This window comes from Pseudonaja textilis, chromosome 3 (genome assembly GCF_049901715.1).
Source record: "Pseudonaja textilis isolate UNSWEBS1 chromosome 3, rPseTex1.2, whole genome shotgun sequence".
Classification (NCBI taxonomy): Eukaryota; Metazoa; Chordata; class Lepidosauria; order Squamata; family Elapidae; genus Pseudonaja; species Pseudonaja textilis.
Window position 1 is genome coordinate 199,994,784 of NC_141992.1, and position 24,665 is coordinate 200,019,448.

A 24,665-nucleotide genomic window follows, 5' to 3' on the forward strand; every position below is an offset into this window, starting at 1 on the left:
GGTGTTCCCACACCGTCAGCGGCCAGACTCCATCCGGAACGAGGGGGGCAGAAACAGAGGTGGCTCCGAGGACCCAGGCATCCGGTTAGGGCATCGCCCCGTTCCTGAAAGAGAGAAGGAATCGTTTCTGTCATTTTCAGCCGTTCTTTCTTACACCCCTGGAGGCTCCGTTCCATAAAAAGTTTACCTGGCTGCGATAACAATTTAGAAAATGGAACGCCTCCCTCTCAGGTAGCTCTTGGGGAATGCGAGGTGAGAGGAATCCTAACGCTGCTTCTAGGTGGGGGCCCCAAGAGCGAGATAAATCCAGGGGGTGATGTGGGCATGAATCGGAGACACAGAATTAACAGAACCTTATCCTATTGGAAGGGACCTTGGAGGTCTTCTAGTCCAACCCCCTGCTCAAGCAGGAAACCATGGACCATTTCAGACAAATCATCTCTTCTTGAAAACCTCCAGTGTTGGAGCCCCCAAAGCTTCGTCCCGCTGGTTGATTTTTCTATCGGGGAGCTTCTAGTTCTAGGCTGGTTCTCTCTCCTCGATGGGTTTCCATCCATCGTTTCTTCTTCTCCTGCCTTAGGGGGCTTTGACCCGCCTCTTCTTCGGGGCAGTCCCTCAGATATTGGAACACTGCCCTCACTGTCACCCCTTCTTTTCATTAAGGTTCAGAGATAAGAACAAAGGCACCCGATCGGTCTAGATCAGGGCTGTCCAACCGCAGCACCTTGAAGACCTGTGCACTTCAACTCCCAGAATTCCCCAGCTCCACAAGTCTTAAAGGGGCCGAAGTGGGACGTCCCTGATCTGGATGTTTATGAAGCCAACTGCTTACAAAAGAAAATGTCCCTGGGATTTCCAGGAAGGAGAGAATAGGGAGGGAGGAGGAAGGAAGGAAGGAAGGAAGGAAGGGGGAGGGAGGGAGGGAGGGAGGAAGGAAGGAAGGAAGGGGGGAGGGAGGGAGGGAGGGAGGAAGGAAGGAAGGGGGAGGGAGGGAGGGAGGGAGGGAGGGAGGGAGGAAGGAAGGGAAGAAGAGAGGGAGGGAGGAGGCTGGGAGTCCTTGGCGCTCTCTTGAGCTTGGTGGTTTTCTTGCAGACCTTTCATGACCCAACTAGGTAGCGTCATCAGTGCTAGAAGGGAGTGAGATTTGCATTTTCTAGCACTGTTGATGTTATCTAGCTGCAAGGAAACAACCAAACTCAAAGAGCACTCAAGTGAGGAAGGAAAGGAGGAGGGAAGGGAGACCTGACTGATGATGTTACCTAGTTGGGTCGTGAAATGTCCCCCCAGACCAGGAGGTGCCTGAATGGAAGCAGGACCGGGCTCGCTGGGCACAAACCGGGGGAACGGGGGGCTTTGACGGTGGGCACAGATCCGAACCTGTGTGCAGCAGCCACCCATCTCTTTGCCTGGGCGGATTCGAGGTGGGGGTCTCTCCCCCACCCCACAGGCTGAATGTGGGGGGGGGAGATAAGAGCAGGAAAGCCTCAGGTCTGATGCCCTGGGGAGGGAAGGCGCTGGGGGGTGCAGTCCTCCCCCACCCCGAGACCCATGGGAAGGGGGAGCCAGGCCAGAAAGCTCTGCTCTTTCCCTCCCCCAACCAGAGACCCGGCCCCAATAGGCCTGCGACCCCCCTCCTCTTTCTCCCCTTTATTGGGGACCCTTTACTGGAGGGGGTCTCCTTCATTCTGCCCCACGGGGGAGGAGGGCGAGAGAGCAGCGCCCCAAAGTCCCCAGGGATGCTATAGGGGGTCAGGCTGGGGGGCGCTCAAAGAGCCCCCTCCCCTCTCTGCGGGGGAACCTTCCCCGATTCCCCCCGAAGAGGCCGCCTCAGCCTCGAAGCTCCCCTCGGACCCCCCGCCCCCAAACTCAACGGCCGGGGCCTTCCTTTCCCATCCCGGACCTTCGCTGCGGGAGGGGGCGCCCTCGGAGAGAGCCCCCTCCCCACCCAAGCAGGCGCCCCGCCCGCCGCCATTCCCGGGCCCCCCCACCCCCACTCCGCGGCCCCTCCTTACCTCGCCGGGCCGCGCGGGAGGCGGCGACGAGGACGGGGGGAGGGGGGAGCGGGCAGGTCTCTCCCGGGTCCGCTCCTGGGGAGGGGCGGCCTCTCTCAGCCCGCCGCGGGGGGAGACAAGATGGCGGCGGCGGCGGCGGCAGAAGCGCGAGCGAACGGGAGCGGCAGGAGGAGGCGGCTTCTCCGCCGGGCCGCCAGGGGGCAGCTTCCGCTTCCAGGCCATAGAGAGCGCGGGGCCGGGCAGAGCGGCCGAAGGCGGGATCGGCCGGCGGGTCACCGCCACAGAGGCCGGTCGTGCGGAGAGTCTGGAGCGACGCCGGCTGGGGAGGATGGGCTCGCGCGTCCGGCCGGATTGCCGCCTTGGAGCGTAGTCCTTTTCCTCTTGGAGGAACCAAGGAAGAGCCCGGAGACCTGGGAGTCCCAACGGACCAGGCAGGCAGGGTGGGTCTCCAAAGAGGGATGCTTTCAGGCTGGTGGACTTCAACTCCCAGAATTCCCCAGCCGAGCCACCTGCAATTAAAGAGGAATTTCCCGACAGTCAGAACAATTAACCAGGGGAACAACTTGCCACCAGAAGCTGTGGATGCCTCGTCGCTGGAGGCTTTCAGGAAGACATTGCACAGCCGTTTCTTTGGAATTGGGGGGGAGGAGCAACAGAGGGATGGACTAGACGACCTCCAGTGTCCCTTCCAACTCTTTCTTATTCTGTTCTGTTCCTTGTGGAGCTGGAAGGAGCCAAAAAGGCCCCGGGACCTGGGGGGTGAGTGTGGCAGCCCTGCATGAAGGGATATGGGGGGGGGGGGTGCTGCCTGGGGAATTCTGGGATTCATATACATGTATACATTGTACCTGGTCTGCCCTCCCCCTCCCCCTCAAGCAGGGGGCCCAGGTGATAGGAAGCGGAGTTGTCTTCACCTGTAATCTCCATTTTGAGAATCACCTTTGCTCCTTATTGTAATACCTAGCCTGATAAAGCAAGGCCTGAAAATGTGGTTCTAACCAAGATATGACTCGTTGGTGGCTTCTTTTATCATGGACCAATTACAAGAGCTCTTCCTTCTAGACTGGTGCCTTGGTATTTGAGCAGTAGGTGACCTAGAATCAGCAACGAGTGAGGGGTTAATTAGCCATCTGAATAGTCTGGCCTGGGCAAGAAAGGGCTAGCCAAGTGGCTCCAGAAGTAACTAGAGGAATAGCTGTGCAAGACACAGAATAACAGAGTTGGAAGGGACCCTGTAGGTCATCTAGTCCAGCCCCCTGCCCAAGCAGGAGACCCTACACCATTTCTGACAGAGGGAAGTCCAGGTTCTTCTTGAAAGCCTCCAGGGATGAAGCTCCCACAACTTCCGAGGGCAACTTCTGTTCCATCAGCTGATTGTTCTCACTGTCAGAAAGTTTCTCCTTGTTTCCAGGTTGAATCTCTCCTCGGTCAGTTTCCATCCAGTCTTCTTTGTCTGACCTTCAGGTGCCTTGGAGAATAGCTTGACCCCCTTCCTCCTCTCTGGGGCAGCCCCTCAAATATTGGGAGACTGTTATCCTGTCTCCCCTGGTCCTTCTCTTTACTAGACTAGCCAAACCCAGTTCCTGCAACCGTCCATCATAGGTTTTAGCCTCCAGTCCCTCTAATCATCCTGGTTGCTCTTCTCTGCACTCTTTCTAGAGTCTCAAAATGCTACCATCTGGCCTAATGGATAAGACATCAGGCTGGAAAGCAATGAGTTCTAGCCCTGCCTTAACCATGTAAGCTGGCTGGGTGACTTTGGGCCACTCCTTTTTCAACCTAACCCACCTCACAGGGTTGTTGTTCCTCAGAGGGTGGGGAAAATAGGAGGTGGAAGGAAAGTGGTGTGTGTTTGATATCTTGAGACATTAAAATAAAAATCATAATAAAGGCGGGATGCAAATAAATATGGAAAAAAGAGTGGAGAAATGGCTTTTCTGTTGTGCTGGATCACCCTGTTCTCCTCAGTTCCGGGCTGTCCCCGAAGATGGCCTTGCCAAGAGACCCTCCAGACCCAGGGGGAAAACTTACTCTTTGCCACAAACTTCACATCTTTCCAGGCCTTCGATAGCAATAACACTTAAGACTTATATACCGCTTTGCAATGCTTCCCAGCCCTCTTTAAGCGGTTTACAGAGTCAGCCTCTTGTCCCCAACAATCTGGGTCCTCGTTTTACCCACCTCGTAAGGACGGAAGGCTGGGTCAACCTTGAGCCTGGCGAGGCTTGAACTGCCAAATTGCAGGCAGCCGGCAGAAGGAGCCTGCAGTACTGCACTCTAACCACTGCAACCACCCTGACTCATCCCGTTTTCCAAAACAGCCCTGAGGAATTCTGGGAGTTGAAGTCCACAGGTCTTTAAAGTCGCTTCCCCCACCCCCCGCCCTTTTCCCCCCCCTTTCCCTCCTGCCTACCTGCAGCAAATGCCTCTGGCTTCACCTTTGGGTTGGCTGGCGCTCCGCCCTTCACCAGATTCCCGCCCTCCCCCCTTCTGGCTGCTTTCTCTCAAGGGGATCCTCCCCCACTGCCGCCACCACACAGAGACAGAAACCTTTTGAAAATATGCTTTAATCACTTGGTACCGGGCAGATACATTCTGCAAACTCTAAAAACTCTTCGCTGGGTCGACAAAAAAAAGACGGTTGGGCCACGGGGTCACCCCCGCCCACCCTGGGAACCGGACGTGGCTCCTGCCAGCCTCACGGAAGGAGAGAGTCCCAGGGACCGCTGCCCCAAAGGGACCGGTGGCTGTGCAGAGCTCAACCCCACTTGTGTCTGGACGGAGGACCGGGAGTGCGGGCCAGTGGGAGGAGCAAAGGGCAGCCTTACTCCCCGGTTCTAGGGAAAGGGCAGGCCCGTGAACGACGGCAGACCGCAAGGGGGGCGCAGGAGGGAAGGACGGGGGACGCTGCTCTCCTCCGCCGATGGAACTGGGGAGGCCCCCAAATAAACCTGAGTCCTTCTAAAGTGCCGGGGAGGCAGCCCCTTTTGCCCCCACCCCCACCCCCCTCCGGCCCAAGTGGCCTGCCTTCCCCTCTGCCCTGCCAGGCACGGTTGGCATCAGTCTCCGCGTCTATTGCACGGGTGGAAGGCAACGGCTCAAGGGAGGATCGAATCCTGCCAGAGGACCAGCTAAAGACTGGGGCACCCGGAGGGTTATTGCGTTGAATCCAGTATATTCGGACACAAAGGATACCGGATGGGCAGCCATCTCGCTCACACACACACAACACACACACACACAAGATAACACACACGAGGCCGCTCGCCCCCTCCCTTTCCAGAGGAGAATCGGCCATCGTTGCCCGGGCTGGTGGCCCTCAATGGATCTGGGCCTCCCGGGAGGCAGGAGGAAAGATTGGAAAGGGGAGGCTGCCCACAACCAGCCCCCCCACAAACACACCCCGATCCTCAGGGGAAAAAGGGGAGCCTCGGGCCAGCGGAAAGAGAGAGGAAGAGTCGGTCACTGGCTTCCCTCGTAATTCAGCACGTAATAGTCGTGGACGTACATGAGGACGGCGATGGGCTGGCCGATGATCAGAGACATCCACACCGCCGCGTTCCCGTAGTTGCCCCGGAGGAAGCGGCCCACGAACCAGGCCAGGGGGATCTGGGGACGGGGAAAGAGACCAGCAGACGCTTAGAGAGGGGAGGGAGCAGGAGAGGGCGGGGTTGAGGGGCCTCCAACCTCAGCCAAGGGGAATGCTGGGAGTTGAAGTCCACCAAGGTTGGAGGGCCCCTGGCCCAAAGAGGCCAGCTGGAAAGAGGGAGGAGAGGGCAGCCTCCCCACCTGCCAATGGCTCCCCAATCTCACCTGAGCCGCCATGCCCATGAACGCCCACAGCCGGAACATCTTCAAGGGGACGCTCACCAGGTACTGCCGGGGGGGAGAGAAAGGGGGAATGAGCTCCGAGGCGAGGAGGGGGTGGTGGCACCAAGAACGCTGCTCTCTCGTGGGGGAGAGAGGTCGGTTGTCTCGGCCAGGGACACGGATGGAGCCCACGAAGGGAGGACGTGGGGGCTTAAAGGGACGTAGCAGCACCTGCCAAAACGCGGCTCTGCTGGGAAGGAGGCCTAGGGAAAGAAAGCGGGCTACGGGCCTCCCTTCAGCCACACCCAAGGTCTGAAGCAGCCCGGAGGGGCCCCCGGGGCTTCTCTTGAGCTTGGTGGGCGTTTTTGGCAGACAGCACTTAATATATCGCCCCACCGTGCCTTCCAGCCCTCTCCGAGCAGGTTACATGGGCCAGCCTCTTGCATTGAGCCGGTGAGAATCGAACTCCTGGCTGCGGGCAGAGTTAGCCTGCAATACTGAACTCCAAGCATTGAGCCACAAGGCCCCTTCCTGCCTTCCCCGTAGCACTAGCACCTAGACTCATGTACCGCGCTTCACAGTGCTTTGACATCCCTCTCTAAGCGGTTTACGGAGTCAGCCTCTGGCCCTCAACAATTTTGGGTCCTCATTTGACCACCTCAGAAGGACGGAAGGCTGAGTCGACAGAAAGAAAGAAAAAGAAAGAAAGAAAGAAAGAAAGAAAGAGAGAGAGAGAGAGAGAGAGAGAGAGAGAGAGAGAGAGAGAGAGAGAGGGAGAGGGAGAAAGAAAGAAAGAAAGAAAAGAAAGAAAGAAAGAAAGAAAGAAAGAAAGAAAGAAAGAAAGAAAGAAAGAAGGAAGGAAAGAAAGAAAGAAAGAGGGAGGGAAAGAGGAGGGAGGGAGGGAGGGAGGGAGGGAGGGAGGGGGGAGGGAGGAGAAACAATAGCCCTTGGACTTATATACCGCTTTCTCATTGCTTTTACAGCCCTCTCTAAGCAGTTTACAGAGTCAGCCTCTGGCCCCCAATAATCTGGGTCCTCATTTTACCCACCTCGGAAGGGCGGAAGGCTGAGTCAACCTGGAGCCTGGTGGGATTTGAACTGTCAAATTGCAGGCAGCCGGCAGGTAGCAGAAGTAGCCCCACAATACTGCCCTGCGCCACTGATGCTTCATGATCCAAACTAGGGAGCGTTATCAGTGTCAGAAGAGAAGAGGGGAGGAGGAGGAGGAGGAGGAGAGGGAAGGGAGGAGTAGAAGGGTTTCCTTGCAGACGTTTCATGACCCAACTAGGGAACGCATCACTAGTGCTGATCGTTAACACTGATGATGTCACTGAGTTTAGGTAATGAAACACCTGCACGAAAACCATCAAGCTCAGAAAGTCCCCAACAGTCCCCCTCCTTCCTCCTCCCCCCCCTTCCTCCTCCTCCTCCTCCTCTCCACCCACCCAGCTGGGTGATGAAACGTCCGCAAGAAAAGCTCCGAGCGCGCCAAGGACCCCTGAGTGTCCATTTGGGGTTATCCCCCCTGCAAGTTAAAGGAGAGGAGCACTAACCTCGTGGAAGAAAGCAGACGCGAGGAAGACGGCCACCTGAGCCGTGCACTTGCTAGCTCCCTTCCTCATCATGGGCTTGTAGAAATGCCTGGGGCCAAAAAAAGGGAGAGAGCCCACCCTTAGGAGCCTGGCCCCCAAAAGGCCGACCAGGAGGAGGCCGCTGCCCCCCTTAAGCCCCCCACCGTTATGACCTCAAAGGGCACCAGGGGGACTCGGGTGTCACCTGGGCATCCTTGCCGGCTTGGACTTAGGAAGAGCCAGCTGGGCAGGGGTCTCCAACCTCGGCCCCTTTAAGCCTGGAGGAATTCAACTCCCAGCATCCCCCAGCCAGCTTTGCTCTCATGCCAGGGGTCCCCAACCTTTGCTGGCTGGGGAATGCTGGGAGTTGAAGTCCTCCAGGCTTAAAGGGGCCAAGGTTGGAGACCCCTGCCGTAGAGAAGATCCGAGGATGGGGCCTTCCAGATTGCTGGCAGCCCTGGCTCAAGCCGGCGCAGAGGGCATAGGAGCTCCAAGGGAAATGGGGGCTTCTGCCCCCAGGAGGACACCAACCTCTGAAAGAGGGTGGGGGGAGGGGGGGGTTAAAGCCAGTCCGGTCCTGCCAGCTGGGCCCAGGCCTCCTTCCACTCGGAAAAGGCAGGCAAACTCCAGATCCCATATTCCTCTTCCCCGATGCTCAAGGGGTTTTTCTGGCTTTCGGGACGACTCCGTCCTCAAATGAGAAGGGCGGGTGGGGGACCCCGTCTCAGAAGTAACCAGTGTGCCCCACTCCCCCTTCCTGGCCGGCAGCCCTCGACGTACAAGGGAAACCAACGTTCCCGTTGCTAAGCGAGGCGCTTGTTATTTGGGCCGTGCTTCCTCCTCGTGACCTTCCTTTTCCCACAGCCGTTAAGGGAGTCGCTCCAGTTAACCGTCGTAAATACGAGCTGGGGGGCCGATTCGGATCAGCCGGTTGCTGCAACGGTCGTTAAGTGGGGCAACTTGGGGTCCCGGCGTAAACTTTGAACCGTCACTAAACGAATGGTCGTAAGTCTGGGGCTGCCTGGCGTGTGACGTGTCCTACCTGAGGCACCACTTGTGGACCGGGATGTTCCAATTCTGCCAGAAATATGTCACGGACTCCGAGTTCCTGCAAAAGAGAGGCGGGATCAGAAAGGGCACGGGAGGGGGGGGCTGGTCTAGGAAAAAAACCGTTCGTCTCTATGCTCCTAAGCCTTTCTCCCCCCCCCCCTTCTCCTTCTGATAAGACCCCTCCTTCCCTTCTGGGGGTCTCCCGCGACCCGGAGCCCTCTCCAGTGGGTGGGATTCGAATGGCTTTTACCACTGGTTCTGTGGGCGTGGCTATGTGGTCATGTGACCGGAAGGGTCAAAAGACAAGCTCACTTTCTAGAGCGGGGGGGGGGGTTGGACTGGATGACCTCCAGGTACCTTCCAGCCCTGCACTGCTGTGCTGTTTCAAAGCATCCTCTAAAGCTGCACCCAGTGCCAAGGTTTGCGTCCTTCCTTCCTCTCCTTTTCCCCTCCCTCTCTCCTTCCCTTTCTTTTTTTTTTCTCTTTCTTTCTCCCATCCATCCCTCCCTCTTTCTGTCTTTTTTTTTTTTTCGCACACACACAGACACACAAACACCATTTTTGGCCTAGTGGGCCTCAGGGTGCTGAGGAAAAAAAAGTGTGTTGAAGCGAGGGGCAGGGAATCAGCCGTGCCACACGATTTAGATTAGCTAGAAAGCAAGAAATCCCACCATTTCCTGCTTTCTAGCCAATCTAAGTCATGCGGCCCAGCTGATTGTCGGAAATACTGGTTGGGCCAGCATTTTTTACTTCCGGTTTGGCCGAACCGGTAGGACACACACACACACCCACTGGCCCATGGCTAGGACGGTCTTGTGTGCAGCTGAACAGGAGGAGGTGGCGGGAGGGAGAGTAGTTGAGACAATCACCTGGAGGATGGAGGGAAACTCATCCAGGAGAGAAGCAACCGGGAATTAAGCGGAAACTTCCCGACAGGGAGGACAATTAACCTGGGGGACAGAGGTTGCGGGTGCTCCATCCCTGGACAGCAGGGCCTCCTGCTTGAGCACGGGGGTTGGACTAGAAGACCTCCAGGGTCCCTTCCAGCTCTATTCTGATTGACGGGTTGATGGGATGCGAGAGACAAACACATTGCAGGAATTGGCAATTGGTAGTGCAGAGAAAAGAAAGGCTGGGGGCTCAAACCTACGAGGGACGGTTGCAGGAACTGGGCCTGACTGGTCCAGGGAAGAGGAGGACCAGGGGAGGCAGGAGAGCAGCCTTCCAATATTTGCAGGAATCCTTGGGCGGGGGTTGGACTAGGTGACCTACAAGGTCCCTTCCTATTCTGTTATTCTATTCTAAATATAAAGAATGGTTGCAGGAACTGGGCCTGACTGGTCTAGGGAAGAGAAGGACCAGGGGAGGCAGGAGAGCAGCCTTCCAATGTTTGAGGGGCTGCCCCAGAGAGGAGGAAGGGGTCAAGCTATTTCCCAAAACACCTGAAGGCAGGAGAAGCAGCAATGGGTGGAAACTAACCAAGGAGAGCAGCAACCTAGAAATAGGGAGGAATTTCCTGACTGGGAGGACAATTAACCAGTGGAACAGAAGTTGCCACCAGAAGTTGTAGATGCTCCAACACTGCAGGTCTTCAAGAAGAGACTGGACAGCCGTTTGTCTGGAATGGTTTTGGGTCTCCTGTTTGAGCACGGGGGTTGGACTAGAAGACCTCCAAGGTCCTTTCCAGCTCTATTCTGACTGACTGACTGAAATGTTTGCTTGGTCCTACATACCACAACCAATTCAGGGGATGTGGGAGGGCCCTTTTCCCCTTCCTTATCCAAACGGATTTGCTTGCAACCTTTGTGAAAGGCTCAGAGGCTGCCGTAATCCAGGCAATCCAGTGCCATTCTGACCAGTTTGGACCAACATGCCAAAAGGTAGGGTCTCCTCTGCGTGGCCCAGTCATTACACACACACACACACACACACACACACACACACACACACACACGCCCAGCCAACTCACCACCAATCCCGGTAAAACTCTCGGTCGCCGAACTGCAAGATCTCAGCTATAAAATTCAGGCTGGAGTGGAAGAACCAGTAGAAGAAGATGAGCCAGATCAAGTGATTGGGAACCTGCGGAGATGCGAGACAAAAAGAAGGCCCATGGGTTCCCCGGGGGCTCCTCTGGAGCAGGGGTCTCCAACCTGGGCCACTTTCAAGACTTGTGGACTTCAGCTCCCAGAATTCGTCGCTGGCTGAAGAATTCTGAAGAGTTTAAGCCCACACGTCTTCAAAGTGGTCAAATGTGGTGGCCCACTGGTGGCTGGCGGAGCTGGCAGCAGAGTCGGACAGTGAGGAGGTTGGGGAAGAACCTGGGCCATTCCTGAACGAGGGCTCTGCATCAGAGGCAGAGGTGGGGCCAGGGTGGGCTGGCAGTCACCCCCCTGCCTTCGGGCTTGGACAACAGTGAGGCGGGGGAGCTTCTGGAACCGGTTCCCAGCCTGCGCATGCACAGAACTGCCGAAAGGAAGGCACAATTAAGAACTCAAGGTCAATGTGGGAGTAAGGCCACAGGGCCCTCCCCTAGGGATTAAAAGAGGAGCGTAAGGGGGTGGGCTTTTGCAGGAAACAATTTGTCCGTTGCAGCCGTGTGAAGAAATGTCTGTGCATCTCAAGAGATGCTTTGCTGAGTCCTTCCTTGTCAGCACTGCAGTTTGGAAATAGTTACTTGGCAGCTCTCCAGGCTAGATAAAGTCCGTGCTCCTAATCGCACCCTGGAAAGACGGTTGGCCAGGCCTTTGGCGGACGGTGAATGCAAGAAATTCGCCTTCGTTTAAGAAAAGGGGTTTTGCCGGGACAAAGCGTCGGCTTCGTGCTTTTTGGGGACACCGAGGTCAGAAGACCAAAGTTGGAGAGCCCTGCTCTGAAAGAAAAAGAGCTTCTGGGAGCAACTTCCTCATCAGACCAGAAGTGGAGAACCCAGAGAGCAATTCCCACCTGTCTTTAGGGAAGAGTTTCTACTGAGCTTCCCTAGAGCCAATCTAGGCAGGCTTGGGGCCTCTGATGCAGGGCGGGGCCCTTTTGAAGTCTGTCCTGAAAGACGCGTTCCAGGGACAGCCACAATCCTGCAGGGGGGGCCCAGAACTGGAGCTGCCAACTTACCTTAAAGAACCCTGTTTGTGTCCCCAACACTGCACACCAGCCGCCACCCCCTTCCCAGCTGAGCCTCATCTCCTGCCTCCCGAATCGAGACTACGGCTCCCAGGATTCCCAGCCAAGCCCTCTGCGGTACTTACAGCCAACTTCAGGAGACGCTCGATGATCCTGGAGTAGTCCATGTCCTGCAAAGCAAGACTGGCCTTAGTTTTCTCCTTAGCCAAGGCAGCTGCGGCCCCGTCTCTCCCAGCCACTCAACGATACCCCACCAGACACCATCCCACTTGGCTGAGGCATGTCAGGGTCTGAGTCCCCCAAACTTCTCAAGGTTCCAGAGAGGTGGGCTTCGACACCCATAATTTCTTAGCCAGCAAGGCAATGGCTGAAATTTCCAGGGGGCTGAAGCCTACAGGCCTGGAATTTGCCTCCAGAAGTTGTGGATTCTCCAACACCGAAGATTTTTTTTTAAGAGACTGGACAGCTATTAGTCTGGAATGGTATATAGGGCAGGGGTCTCCAACCTTGGCAACTTTAAGACTTGGGGACTTCAACTCCCAGAGTTCCTCAGCCAGCCATGAATGATAGAGTTGGAAGAGACCAGAAGGGTCATCTAAGTCAGGGGTCTCCAACCTTGGCAACTTTTAAGGCTTGTGGACTTCAACTCCCAGAGTTCCTCAGCCAGCAAAGCTGAACAATGGCTCCCAGCAAAGCTGGCTGAGGAACTCTGGGAGTTGAAGTCCACAAGCCTTAAAAGTTGCCAAGGTTGGAGACCCCTGGTCCAGGGTCTCCTGCTTGAGTAGGGGGTTGGACCAGAAGACCTCCAAGGTCCCCTCCAACTCTCGTTATTCTGCTAAAGCTGACCGTTGAGCGATACTGCTCAGCGTCCTTAAGACACCCAGCCCACACGGCTGGGGAAAAGGCAAAACTTGGGGTCAAAATGCTTTTCCTCGCCACCTGCTGAGAAGCAGACCTCCCACTCCCACTGCAGGGGGAGACAAGACTGGGGAGGTCCAACCATAGAGGGGTCCTCCAGGTGGGAGGAAAGCAGGGCTATTTTTATCACAAACAATGAGGAGGAGGGGGTCTGTCCAATGAGGACACGTCTTCCAGAGCTATGCCCTCCCCTCAAAGCAGAAAAGCTGCTGAGGGGGTCCTTGCGGGGCTGGGATTCAAAAGTACCAGCAACCGGTTCGCTGTCCGGTTGCTGGGGGTCTGTGGCCATGGTGCCAGAACGTCCAGGAGGGCCATTTTATCCCCTTCCCCATAGTCCGGAGGCTTCCCTTGGGCCTCTAGGAGGGTTAAAACAGCCTCCCCCAGACTCCGGAGGCATTCTGAAAGCCGGAAACAGGCCCATTTCCGGGCCTTCCTGTCCGGCCCCTTTTTTGCCCTTCCAGAGCCTCCACGCGGGCCCTGCACTTACCTGCACCCAAAACGGGCCGCGTGGAAACTCCTGGGAGGGAGGGGTGGGCGGGGGCCAGCAGGTCGGTCCGGTTTGGCAAACCAAATGTAAACGTGAACATCCGGTTCGTTTGAACCAGCCCAAGCCGGCTGAATCCCTCCCCCGAGGGGTCCTTGGTGTTCTCTGAGGTTGTACTGATGCAGATGTTTCATGACCCAAACTGGGGGTCATCACCACCAGGGCTAGAAGATTCCTATTCTAGCGGTTTGCGCTGTCCGTGTTGGTGGGGTTGGTCGCGGAGCTTCTTTGGCTGGGCTGTTTGCTGTTAGCTTGGCAGTTTCCTGAATTGGGTATTGTTTACATCCTGGCCAATGGTCCAATCTTAATCTTGGAGTTAATCGGGGCTTATCTGGCTGTTGACCGTGGGAGGGGAGGTATTTTGTGGTCTTTCTGTTCTCTTTAGGCTTGTTGACCTTTGATTTTACTGAACTCTGGCACGCTCTGGTCTTGTTTTTCTTGCAGATGTTTCATGACCCAAGTAGGGGGAACGTCATCCGTGCTGGAAGGGAATGAGGCAACTTCTAGCACGGATGATGCTCCCTAGTTAGGGTCATGAGACGTCTGCAAGAAAACCGCCAAGCTCAGAGAGCACCAAGAAACCCCCGTTTTGTCAGACTATTCATGAACTGGCAGAGACATGGTTAACAAGTTCTGGGAGCTGAATTGGGAGCCGAGACTGGGAGGAATCTGGGCGTCTGCTCTCAGCTCTAAAGGGAAATGGAAAGTAATCTGTTCTGAGCTCTGAAGCTGCTGTTTGTGTTGGGTTGTAACTTTTCCACGCTGGAAGAATCTACTATTGGTATTACTCATTTATTATGTAGATAAAGTAGTGCGCGAATCCTGCTGAATCAGCCAACTGTGGGTGCTTTTCTGGAGTGGAATTTCTGCCGCAAAACCTAACAGCCCTGAGCTACAAATGTTCTCCTTTATCCACACCAGCTTCTAGTCTCTGGTGCTCCAAGCGCCTTCAGCCTGGGGGGAATAAAAGGGGCGCTTACCCGGAAAGGCTTCATGGAGTTCTGGATTGTGGGCACCATCCACTAGAAGAGGAACACCAGGAGCAGATCAGTTATGGGTCACGTTGTACAGCCTGAACCACCCCCCCCCCAAGGGTGGCTCTCTTGCCCTGGGACTCAAGACACGCTCTCGGGCTGAGGGGACCCCTCTCCTTGCCAATGGGGCCCCCAACAGCTGTTCTAGAGGAGCCTTGACCGGAAGGGGCCATTCTGGTCCCCTCAAAGGGAGCCAGGCTGGGGAGGGGGCTCCTGAGCTTGGGACAGGCCTGCCCTCCCAGCCATCAAGCCTGAGGAAGCCTCGGGGGGTCTTGGGCTCCCTGAAGCCCACGCTGGACCCCCTCCCTCCACCGAAGGCTGGAAAGACTCCTCCGTGGTCGGGATCAGAGTCCCTGCTGGTCTTCGGATTTAAGCACCAGCGTCTCTAGGCGGGGCTGAGAGCTGGTCCTTGTCCTCGGCCCAGAAGGGAACAGCAGCCATCTCCGGGGAGGGGACAATCCTACAGTCCTCCCCCTCCCCCCAGGGCCTCCCCCTCCCAGTTTTGGGTGCACCAGCTTCAGGTAGAGCCGGTTATCCTCATGAGAGGCGAACCTGCCCCAGGGAGCCCCCTCTCTCTCGATGGCTCATCCTTGGAGTCCCGGGGGGGGCGGGAGGGGGAGGGCAGGCCCAGATCCCCCCACTTACCTGCTGAATCAGCCCCACCAGCAGCTGCAGAAAGAAGAGCTGGGGGAGGAAGAGGAGGAAAGCCGGGGTGAGGGCAACCAGCCCAGCCAGCCCTGGCTCAGCCCAACCGCTCCCTGGCCCTCTGCAGGTGCAGCTTGCAGCTTTCCCGAAACCCAAGGGCAACGGGCAATTCCCACGGACACCGTGGCCTGGAGCTGAGTGGAGCTGCTCTCCTTGGAGTCGGGCGGGGCCTCCAGGGCAACCTGCTCTGGCTGCAGGAGGACCCGCCCGGCATCCCCTCAGGCCACTGGGGGTCAGCCTAGATGACCCAGGCACCTCCCGTGGCCAATGCAGCCAGTGTAGCTCACTCCTCAGCTGAGCCGCCTGCGGAGGTGGTGACAGGGGTCCTCCCGCCAACCTCGAGGGACAGGAAGCCCTCTACGTCTGGCCACAACTGAAGCCCCGATGTCCGTGGCTAAGCGGAAGTGAGCTTTGCTCCACTTTACGACCTTTCTTGCCACAGCTAAGCAAATCGCTTCCGTCGTTAAGCGAGTAACACGGTTCTTAGCTAAATCTGGCCTCCCCACTGACTTGGGCTCGTCACCAAGGTCGCAAAAGCAGATCAAATGGCCCCCGGGATGCGGCCACTGTCATAAACGCGAGCCAGTTTTCCAAGCCTCTGAATTCTGATCACGGGACCCACGTGGGAGGGTGCGACAGTCGCTAAGCATGAAAAACGGCCACAAGTCCCTTTTGCCAGGGTTGTAACTTCAAACGGCCACTAAATGAACCATTGCAAATCCCAGGCTTCACTGTCCTCCGGCAGGCAGCCCCGCCCCACGGGGAGCAGCCCCCCCTTCCTCCTCCTGAGCCCCCCGAGCCCCCCCCCCTTCCCAGAAAGAGGCTCACCATCTCGAAGAGCCTCCGGAGGAGGAAGCGCTTCCGGATCCGAGGGGAACGAGGGAAGTTCAGCTCGTAGCACAGAGTCGGGGCCAGCAGGAAGTAGTACAGGTCTGCGGGGCGGGGGGAGAGAAAGAGAGAGGGGTGTACCCTCATGGAGGGCCAAAAGCCAAGGCCGGGGGGTCCTTCTCCCACGAAGGGGAGAATGGAATTGGCAGGGGGGGGGGGCGCAGGGTGTCTGGGATGCAGGCCGTGCCGGCCCAACCGGGGGGACGTGTCCCAATCCGGCCCAAGGATCACCTAAGAGAAGGCAGGGAATGGGTGGGCACGGGGGGCCCGTCGGCCAAAGGACCCGAAACTTTGACATTGGCCAAAGATGGATAACGGGGGTGGGGGAGGGAGAAGTCCTGGGGAGAAAGGGGGTGGAGCAGGTAGTTTGCACCCAAAGAAAACACCAGATCCGGCCTCTCTATTCCTGCAACCGCTTTTGCTCCAGGAAAGGATTATGGAATAGAACAGGATTCTTTTTCACCCAAGGAATCTGTCTTGGTGCAAAGGCTCTCAGTGTACACAGAAGAAAAGACTCATTCGGCCAGAGTCAAGAATCATCAGGTACTTGATAATACTCATAGGGTACAATAAGCAATCATGATATAGATAGATAGATAGAAGATAGATAGATAGATAGATAAAGAAAGAAAAGAAAAGAAAAGAAAAGAAAAGAAAAGAAAGAAAAGAAAAGAAAAGAAAAGAAAAGAAAAGAAAAGAAAAGAAAGAAAAAGAAAAAGAAAAAGAAAGAAAGAAAGAAAGAAAGAAAGAAAGAAAGAAAGAAAGAAAGAAAGAAAGAAAGAAAGAAAGAAAGAAAAAAGAATAGAATAGAATTCTTTCCTGGTCAAGTGTGATTGGACACGCAAGGAATTTCTCTTCAGTGCAAATGCTCTCAGTGTACATAAAAGAAAAAATACATTTGTCAAGAATCAAAAATCATAAGGAACAACACTTAATGACAGTCATAGGGAACAATAAGCAATCAAATCAGATAGATGGACGGATGGGGAAAGGAAAGGAAAGGAAAGGAAAGGAAAGGAAAGGAAAGGAAAGGAAAGGGAAAGGAAGAATAGAGTAGAGTAGAATAGAGAAGAGAAAAGAATGGAATGTATATTAATTAGAATAGAATAGAGAAGAGAAGAGAAGAGAAGAGAAGAGAATGGAATGGAATGTATATTAATTAGAATAGAAGAACAGAATAGAGTAGAATATAAGTAGAATAGAGAATTCAGAATGAATAGAATAGGAATAGAATAGAACATAGAATAGAACATAGAATAGAATGGAATGGAATATAGAATAGGCTAGAATAGAATAGAATAGAATTCTTTATTAGCCAAGTGTGATTGGACACACAAGGAATTTGTCTTGGTGCAAATGCTCTCAGGGTACATAAAAGATATATTCATCAAGGGTCAAGAATCATCAGGTACAACACTTAATAGTCATAGGGCACAATAAGCAATCAGATAGATGATAGGTAGATAGACAGACAGACAGACAGACAAAGAATAGAATAGAAATAGAATAGAAATAGAAATAGAAAGGAATGGAATGGAATAGAAATTAATTGAATTATTTATTGGCCAAGTGTAATTGGACACCCAAGGAATCTGTCTTGGTGCAAAGGCTCTCAGTGTACATAAAAGAAAAAATACATTCATCAAGAGAGTCCAGAACCATATTAAGTACCACACTTAATAATAGTCATGTGGTACAATAAGCAATTAAATCATACTAGGAAACAGTCAGTATCAATCTTTAGGATGCAAGCGACAAAGTTACAGTCATACACAGTCACAAGCGGGAAGGGATGGACATAAAAAGTGGTGAGAACTTTTACCTTTGTAACTCAGGTTGTCTGGATAGGTCACCTCTTGTGGAACCGCACTCCCGTTGGCCTTCTGTGGCCTCGAAGCTGGAACAGAAAGAGAGGGTGGGGCTGACGACCAGGGGCCAGCCTGACCCAGACAGAGACCCCCCCTTCCTGGGCCACCCTCTCTCGGGGGAGCTCCAGGGGGTCCCAAGGAAGCTCCTCAGAGGTAGGTGCCCACGTTTTTTTCCTATGCGCTTCTATGCGCTTTGCATGCCCACGCGGCGCTCAACCGCCAGCCTCTTTCAAAGCTGGGGAGCTGCCCGAGCCTCGGCTGAGGCGCAGCAAAAGGCCCTGCCGCGCAGATCAGCTGAGCTAAAAACAAGTAGGTAAGGGGGGGCAGGGGGGGGTAGTCAGAGGTGGCATTTGCCGGTTCTCTGAACCAGTCAAAATTCCCACTGCCGGTCCGCACGAGAACTGGTCCGAACCGGCTGAATATTCCACCTCTGCAGCTCTCCCCTTTGGATGCAGGACCTGCCGCTGGAGCAGGAAGTGGCTTGAGTCAGGCAGGAGAAGAGCCGAGCAGGAGCCCCGAAAGGAGCCCGGAGAAGTTTCCATCCCAGGGCAGCACCTGCAGGCTCCCCATCAGCCAGACCGGGAGAGGTTGGCTCAAGAGCAGCCTGGAGGACGGTCCCTGGAAGGCGGCCACCCCGAGCGCCGACACAGGAAACACAGGTTGAGGTTCCTCTACAACAGAGGTCCGTCCCCAAACTTGGCCACTTTAAGGCTGGTGGACTTCCACTCCCAGGATTCCTCCTTCTCCAATCATGTTAGCTCAGGAATTCTGGGAGTTGTAGTCCCCAAGGCTTAACAATGCCGATATTGGAGAGCGCTGCTTTAGAGCAGGGTCCTCCAACTGTGGCCGCTTTAAGACTGGTGGACTTCAACTCCCAGAATTCCTCCTCCTCCAGTCATGTTAGCTCAGGAATTCTGGGAGTTGTAGTCCCCAAGGCTTAACAATGCCGATATTGGAGCGCTGCTTTGAGCAGGGCTCATGTGGCGACTGTGGATTCAACTCCCAGAATTCCTCCTCCAGTCATGTTAGCTCAGGAATTCTGGGAGTTGTAGTCCCCAAGGCTTAACAATGCCGATATTGAGAGCGCTGCTTTAGAGCAGGGGCCTCCAACTGTGGCCGCTTTAAGACTGGTGGACTTCAACTCCCAGAATTCCTTCTCCAGTCATGTTAGCTCAGGAATTCTGGGAGTTGTAGTCCCCAAGGCTTAACAATGCCGATATTGGAGAGCGCTGCTTTAGAGCAGGGGCCTCCAACTGTGGCCGCTTTAAGACTGGTGGACTTCAACTCCCAGAATTCCTCCTCCTTCAGTCATGTTAGCTCGGGAATTCTGGGAGTTGTAGTCCCCAAGGCTTAACGATGCCGATATTGGAGAGCGCTGCTTTAGAGCAGGGGCCTCCAACTGTGGCCGCTTTAAGACTGGTGGACTTCAACTCCCAGAATTCCTCCTCCTTCAGTCATGTTAGCTCGGGAATTCTGGGAGTTGTAGTCCCCAAGGCTTAACGATGCCGATATTGGAGAGCACTGCTTTAGAGCAGGGGCTGTTAGGGATACATCCTAGCAAGGATCTGCAGGGCAGTCAGGCAGGCAGGCAAAATATGTGAGATAAGTGTTGTGTAGCTTACACTCAGTAAAAACAGATACACAGTGCCTATTAAATAGTTTTATTCCAGCAAGAGGTAAAGCATAGTCAAAACAGTCCATATATCATACACTTAGTTCAGTCCGTCCAGGGATTATTCATTTGCAAATTTCAATGTCCAAAATGAGAGGTCGGTACACTTACAAAATAACAGTCCGGTAATTTATCTCCTCGCAGTAGAGAGAGATATGCAACTAACTCAGAAACTCCTCTCTTCCGTTTGCAACTCCAGTAATTGCCAGCAAAGCGTCAGGGAATCGTCAGCTTCTCGTCAGCATCTCTTGCTCCCTCTTATGGTGTTTTCACACCACACCCAACATTACATGCTTTGCATTTAAAGTAACACACACTTTAAACTAAGAATCATAGCTTATATATATATTATCTTACCCAAACTAGTTAGGTGACCAATGTTATACCTAACAGGGGCCTCCAACTGTGGCCGCTTTAAGACTGGTGGACTTCAACTCCCAGAATTCCTCCTCCTCCAGTCATGTTAGCTCGGGAATTCTGGGAGTTGAAGTCCACCAGCCTTAAAGCGGCCAAGGTTGGAGACCCCTGCCTTAGAGATAAACCAAGGGTCTTCAAACTTGGCCACTTTAAGGCTGGTGGACTTCCACTCCCAGAATTCCTCCTCCTTCAGTCATGTTAGCTCGGGAATTCTGGGAGTTGAAGTCCACCAGCCTCAAAGTGGCCAAGGTTGGAGACCCCTGCCTTAGAGATAAACCAAGGGTCTTCAAACTTGGCAAATTTAAGACTTGTGGACTTCAACACCCCCCCTCCCCCAGAATTCCTCAGGTAATATGACTGGAGGAAGAGGGATTCTGGGAGCGGAAGTCCACAAGTCTTAAAGTGGCCATGGTTGGATACACCTTGTATAGGGTCTTCTTCTTGAGCAGGGGTTGGACTAGAAGACCTCCAAGGTCCCTTCCAGCTGTTTATTCTGTTCTACTCTTTCTATATTCCAAGGGTCTTCAAACTTGGCAGCTTGAAGACTTGTGGATTTCAACTCCCAGAATTCCCGAGCTAACATGACTGGAGGAGGAGGAATTCTGGGAGTTGAAGCCCACAAGTCTTCAAGCGGCCAAGTTCGAAGACCCCTGCTCTACAAGACCGTCTCCTGCCCAAAGGCCCCTGACTCATCCCCTGAAGTCATCAGTGGCTGGACCTGCAACCAGGTGATCCTGGGCCCTCAGCCAGGACCAGGCCATTCCTCAGCTCGCGTCGAGTTCAGAAGGGTCCAAGGGCCACCTCCTCTCTCCTTCCCCTCACAGCGTCCCTTCCTCCCACCTGGGCGCCATCCCCAACAGGGGTGCTCCAGAGGAGCCCAGATCACAGGAGGCCCCTCCACACTCACCTGGGGGTCCTCGGGTGGCTTTTGCAGACTTCTTCTCGCGACACCACTTGTTGACGTCCCTGAAGGAGAAGAGCTTGAGGAAGAGGACGGTGTGGACCGAGAGGGCAAAGATGGCCCCAGCTGTGGAAGAAGGGGGGGAAGAGAAGGTGAGAGGCTTCCTCTGATCACGTGGTCTCTCAGGTGGGGTGGCCCCAAAGAATTCATGGCCGAGTCTCAGCTCAGGAGGAAGGATGGGGCGAAGTTGTCTGAACTTGGGGTTTCTAGAATAGGGGTCCCCAAACTTGGTAGCTTTAAGACTTGTGGACTTCAACCCCCAGAATTCCTCAGGTGATATGACTGGAGGAGGAATCCTGGGAGCTGAAGTCCACAAGTCTTAAAGTGGCCGTGGTTGGACACACCTCGTATAGGGTCTTCTTCTTGAGCAGGGGTTGGACTAGAAGACCTCCAAGATCCCTTCCAGCTGTTTATTCTGTTCTACTCTTTCTATATTCCAAGGGTCTTCAAACTGGGCAGCTTGAGGACTTGTAGACTTCCAACTCCCAGAATTCCCGAGCTAACATGACTGGAGGAGGAGGAATTCTGGGAGTTGAAGTCCACAAGTCTTCAAGCTGCCCAGTTTGGAGACCGCTGCTCTAAAAGGTTGAAAGGAAGAGGCCCACAGATTCTCCCCTCTCCCCTCAACCATGAAATAGCCCGAAGACCAGACGGGCCGCGGTCAGAACATACAAAAGCAGCTTTCCCGCGTGTTGCCTGGTGGCTGTGGAGGCCCTCCCAACCTTCCCAAGACCTCTGTCAACCAGAACTCCTCAAACATTCAGATGACCCCAAGCTGGCAGGACTAAGGTGGGCTTAAAATACAGAAGGGTCTCAACAGACGTCATCACTGGGCCCCGTCTAACGAAAGGAAAGCCAAGCGTGAAAAAAGCCAGACTTCACATTTAGGCAAGAAAAAACCAAATCCACAGGTACAGTATAGAGGTAGAACCCGGCTCAACAACAGTAAGAGCGAGAGGGTGGACCTTGGGAGTCCCAGGAGAGACTCCCTTAAAGAGGAGCCAGCCGTGTGCAGCAACTGCCAAAAAACACCCGCCCAGTTCTAGGCTGCATCCACGGAGGATCAAGATCGAGCGAAGAGTTACTACCACTTTTATAAGGCCTTGGCGAGGCCACACTTGGAATACCGAATCCGGGTTTCGGTTGGCACGATGTAAATGTGGAGAGTCTAGAAAGAGCGCAGAGAAGAGCGATAAAGACAGTTAGGGGGCTGGAGGCTAAAACCTACAAAGAACGATCGCAGGAAATGGGCCTGGCTAGTCCCGGGGCGGGATTCAAATGTTCTTATTACCTGTTCTGTGGGCGTGGCTTGGTGGGCGTGGCAGGGGAAGGAGAGTGTAAAATCTCCAGTCAAAGGTAGAATTTGGCAGTTCTCCCAACTACTCAACGTTTGCTGATGGCTGGTCTAGGGAAGAGAAGGACCAGGGGAGACAGGAGAGCAGCCTTCCGATATCTGAGGGGCTGCCCCAGAGAGGAGGAAGGGGGTCAAGCTATTTTCCAAGGCCCCCGAAGGCCAGATAAGGAATAATAATGGATGGAAACTGAACAAGGAGAGATTCAATCCAGAAAGAAGGAAGAATTTCCGACAGTGAGAGCAATCGACCAACGGAACAGCGTATTAATCAGTCCTCCAAAGCCCCGGAAGGCAGGACAAGAAGCAACGGATGGAAACCCATCAACGAGAGAAGCAACTCAGAATGAAGAAGGACTTTCCTGGTAGTTACGACCATCAACCCGTGGAAGTGCTTCCCTCGAGAGGCTGTGGGTGTGCTCCGTCCCTGGAGGGTTTTAAGGAGACCGAAAGGATATCAGGGCTCCTGCTTGAGCAGGGGGCTGGACTAGATGACTTCGAAGGTCCCTTCCAGCTCCGTTATGCTGTTAAGTCTGACCGTGCTGGCAGGAAACTGGGAAAGACGCAGCCCCATCCATGAACAAGCTGATGGGAGCAGGACAGGCTGGGAAGACCGTCCAAGCACCCGGTTGCCCTGTCAGAGCCTATTCATGAACTGGGACGGAGCTTGATAACAAGGTCAGCCAATAAATAGGCGTAGCAACTAAGTCAGCCAAGGAGGGCTGTTTGGAAACTGAAACTAGAAGCAGCCTAGGCTTGGCTCTGTGTTAAGCTCTGCAACTCTGCAGCCAGGTTGAGCGCCGAGTCCGTCTGTTGAAGATGAAACTAACTTGCTTGCTTGCTGAAGACCTGGAGCTCTGCTCTGAACGTGCAATATGTGTCTGTTTGAGTTTGCTCTCGGTGGACGGAATCTACAACTGGTTTGTAAAATCTACTTATGTTTATAAAGATGTTAAACGAAGCATCAGCCACCTGTTTTTTTATTCTTCCGGTGCTGAAGTATCCCTGCAAAACTCTCAATAGGCCCCAAGACCCCCTTCCCAGCCAGGCCATTCCCACGAGGCAGCCTGCCTTGCGAGACCCCCACCGCAGGAGAGCACCCACCTGGAGTGACGGAGGTGACAGCCAGCACCACCAGGGCAGGGAAGCATAACACCATCAGGAGGTTGAAAGTGTGCAGGACCGTCCCGCTTTGCTCCGATAAGGAGCCCTGAAGCGCAAAAGAAAAAGGCATTTAATCAGAGCACACCCCCCACAAAAAAAAGGCTTCAGCACAGTCCAGACCCCCACCAGGAAATGGTAACTCTCGCGGTGACATATATGGGGGAAACGATCCAGAATTGGGCTCAAGGCCTTACTGGTTATCCGACCTAATCAGGACTCCCTGCACGGCAGCTGCCTTTCCGAAAAGTGGCATCAGGGATGTCCAATCATGGCGACTTGAAGACTTACGGACTTCAACTCCCAGAATTCCCCAGCCAGCACACGCACTGGTTGGGGAATTCCTGGAACGGAAGCCCAGAGTTCTTAAAGTTGCCACGGCTGGGTATCCCCTTTCACCCCATAATCCCTTGCACTGGAACGGAGTCTGGGCAACCGAATGCAGCGGAGTGATTACTGGCCGGATGCCCTTCCTGTCACCAATGCGGAGTTCTTGCTCAGCAGATATATATTCCCACTGTGGCCAGAGAGAGAAATATCTGCCTCGGATTGAGCGCACAGCCTCCTAATTGGGAGGCCAGAGCTCCAACCTCGAGGCCACCGCACCACGCCGGTCCCCGGCCTTACCTCCAGCCCTGAATAGGTCACCCCCAGAGAAAGCCAGACACGCCACAAACCAGCCCACCATAACCCTCAGGCACCAACCCCCCCCCCGCCTCTCCTTGTCCCCCTTGTTCTCAAGGGCCAGGGATGGCAAAGGGCACAGGTGCAGCCCTCCACTTACAACCGCCGTCGCGATCCAAAACGGGTCGCCAAGCGAGGCAGCCGTTGAGTGAGTTGTGACTCATTTTACGACCTTTCTTTCCACAGTTGTTAAGTGAACCACTGCAGTGCTTAAGGGAGTCTGGCTCCCCCCATTGGCTTGGCTTGTCAGGAGAGTGCAAAAGGGGGGCACGCAGGAGTCAGTGGTCGAGCGTTTGAATTTTGATCCTGTGACCTCGAGGAGGCTGCAACCGTCCTTAAGTGTGAAAACCAGTCCTAGGACGCTTCGTTTGCTGCCGCTGTAACTTTGAACGGTCGTTAAATTAACCGGCAAGTCTTTGTGCTGAAACAACCAGGAGAAGACCTGATCCCGTGAGCGAGATGGGAGTCTCTACCTCGGATGTTGCCTTTATTTCAGAAAATCTGCACGGCTGCCCAGGTCATCCCCAGCGACTCCGGGCGGCTTACAATAAAGGCAAAACCCGGATATAAAACAATATAAAAACCGAACCGCCCACGGCCGGATCGAGTGGGGACAAGGGTTACCCGAGGACTTGACCTGCAAATAAATAAATAAAGCCACAGGAATAAAAGCAGAAGGACGGCACCCCAACCCATCACCCCCGCTCACCGTTGCAAGCTTCTTCTCTACGTGGAGGGTCACCAGGGCGAAGCCGTTGGCCCCTGAGAAGGAAGGCAGAAGGACGCTGGTCACAGGCAGGCCAGCCCCGAAGGAGGGGGCCCCTGCTCCCCACCCCCCCAAAGGCCTCGGGCTTCCCTCTCCACTAAACCGGGCGGGAGGGAGCCCGCTTCCGCTGGAA

At 54.5% G+C, this 24,665-nt stretch overlaps 1 protein-coding gene across 1 annotated transcript in view; it reads right to left on the bottom strand.

Annotated features, from left to right (window-relative positions):
• Positions 1-4,563: 4,563 nt before the first annotated feature.
• Positions 4,564-24,665, bottom strand: part of DGAT1 (diacylglycerol O-acyltransferase 1) — a 31,903-nt gene continuing 11,801 nt past the window's right edge. The window contains exons 5-17 of the mRNA XM_087931890.1: positions 24,476-24,528; positions 23,026-23,131; positions 20,517-20,636; positions 17,475-17,549; positions 15,593-15,696; positions 14,705-14,743; positions 14,006-14,047; positions 11,689-11,733; positions 10,413-10,525; positions 8,436-8,501; positions 7,376-7,463; positions 5,826-5,888; positions 4,564-5,621 (exon numbers count right to left, since the gene is read on the bottom strand). Of these exons, the coding sequence (XP_087788016.1) occupies positions 5,475-5,621; positions 5,826-5,888; positions 7,376-7,463; positions 8,436-8,501; positions 10,413-10,525; positions 11,689-11,733; positions 14,006-14,047; positions 14,705-14,743; positions 15,593-15,696; positions 17,475-17,549; positions 20,517-20,636; positions 23,026-23,131; positions 24,476-24,528 (1,061 nt within the window). The 3' untranslated portion in view covers positions 4,564-5,474. The remainder of the gene's footprint in view (positions 5,622-5,825; positions 5,889-7,375; positions 7,464-8,435; positions 8,502-10,412; positions 10,526-11,688; positions 11,734-14,005; positions 14,048-14,704; positions 14,744-15,592; positions 15,697-17,474; positions 17,550-20,516; positions 20,637-23,025; positions 23,132-24,475; positions 24,529-24,665) is intronic.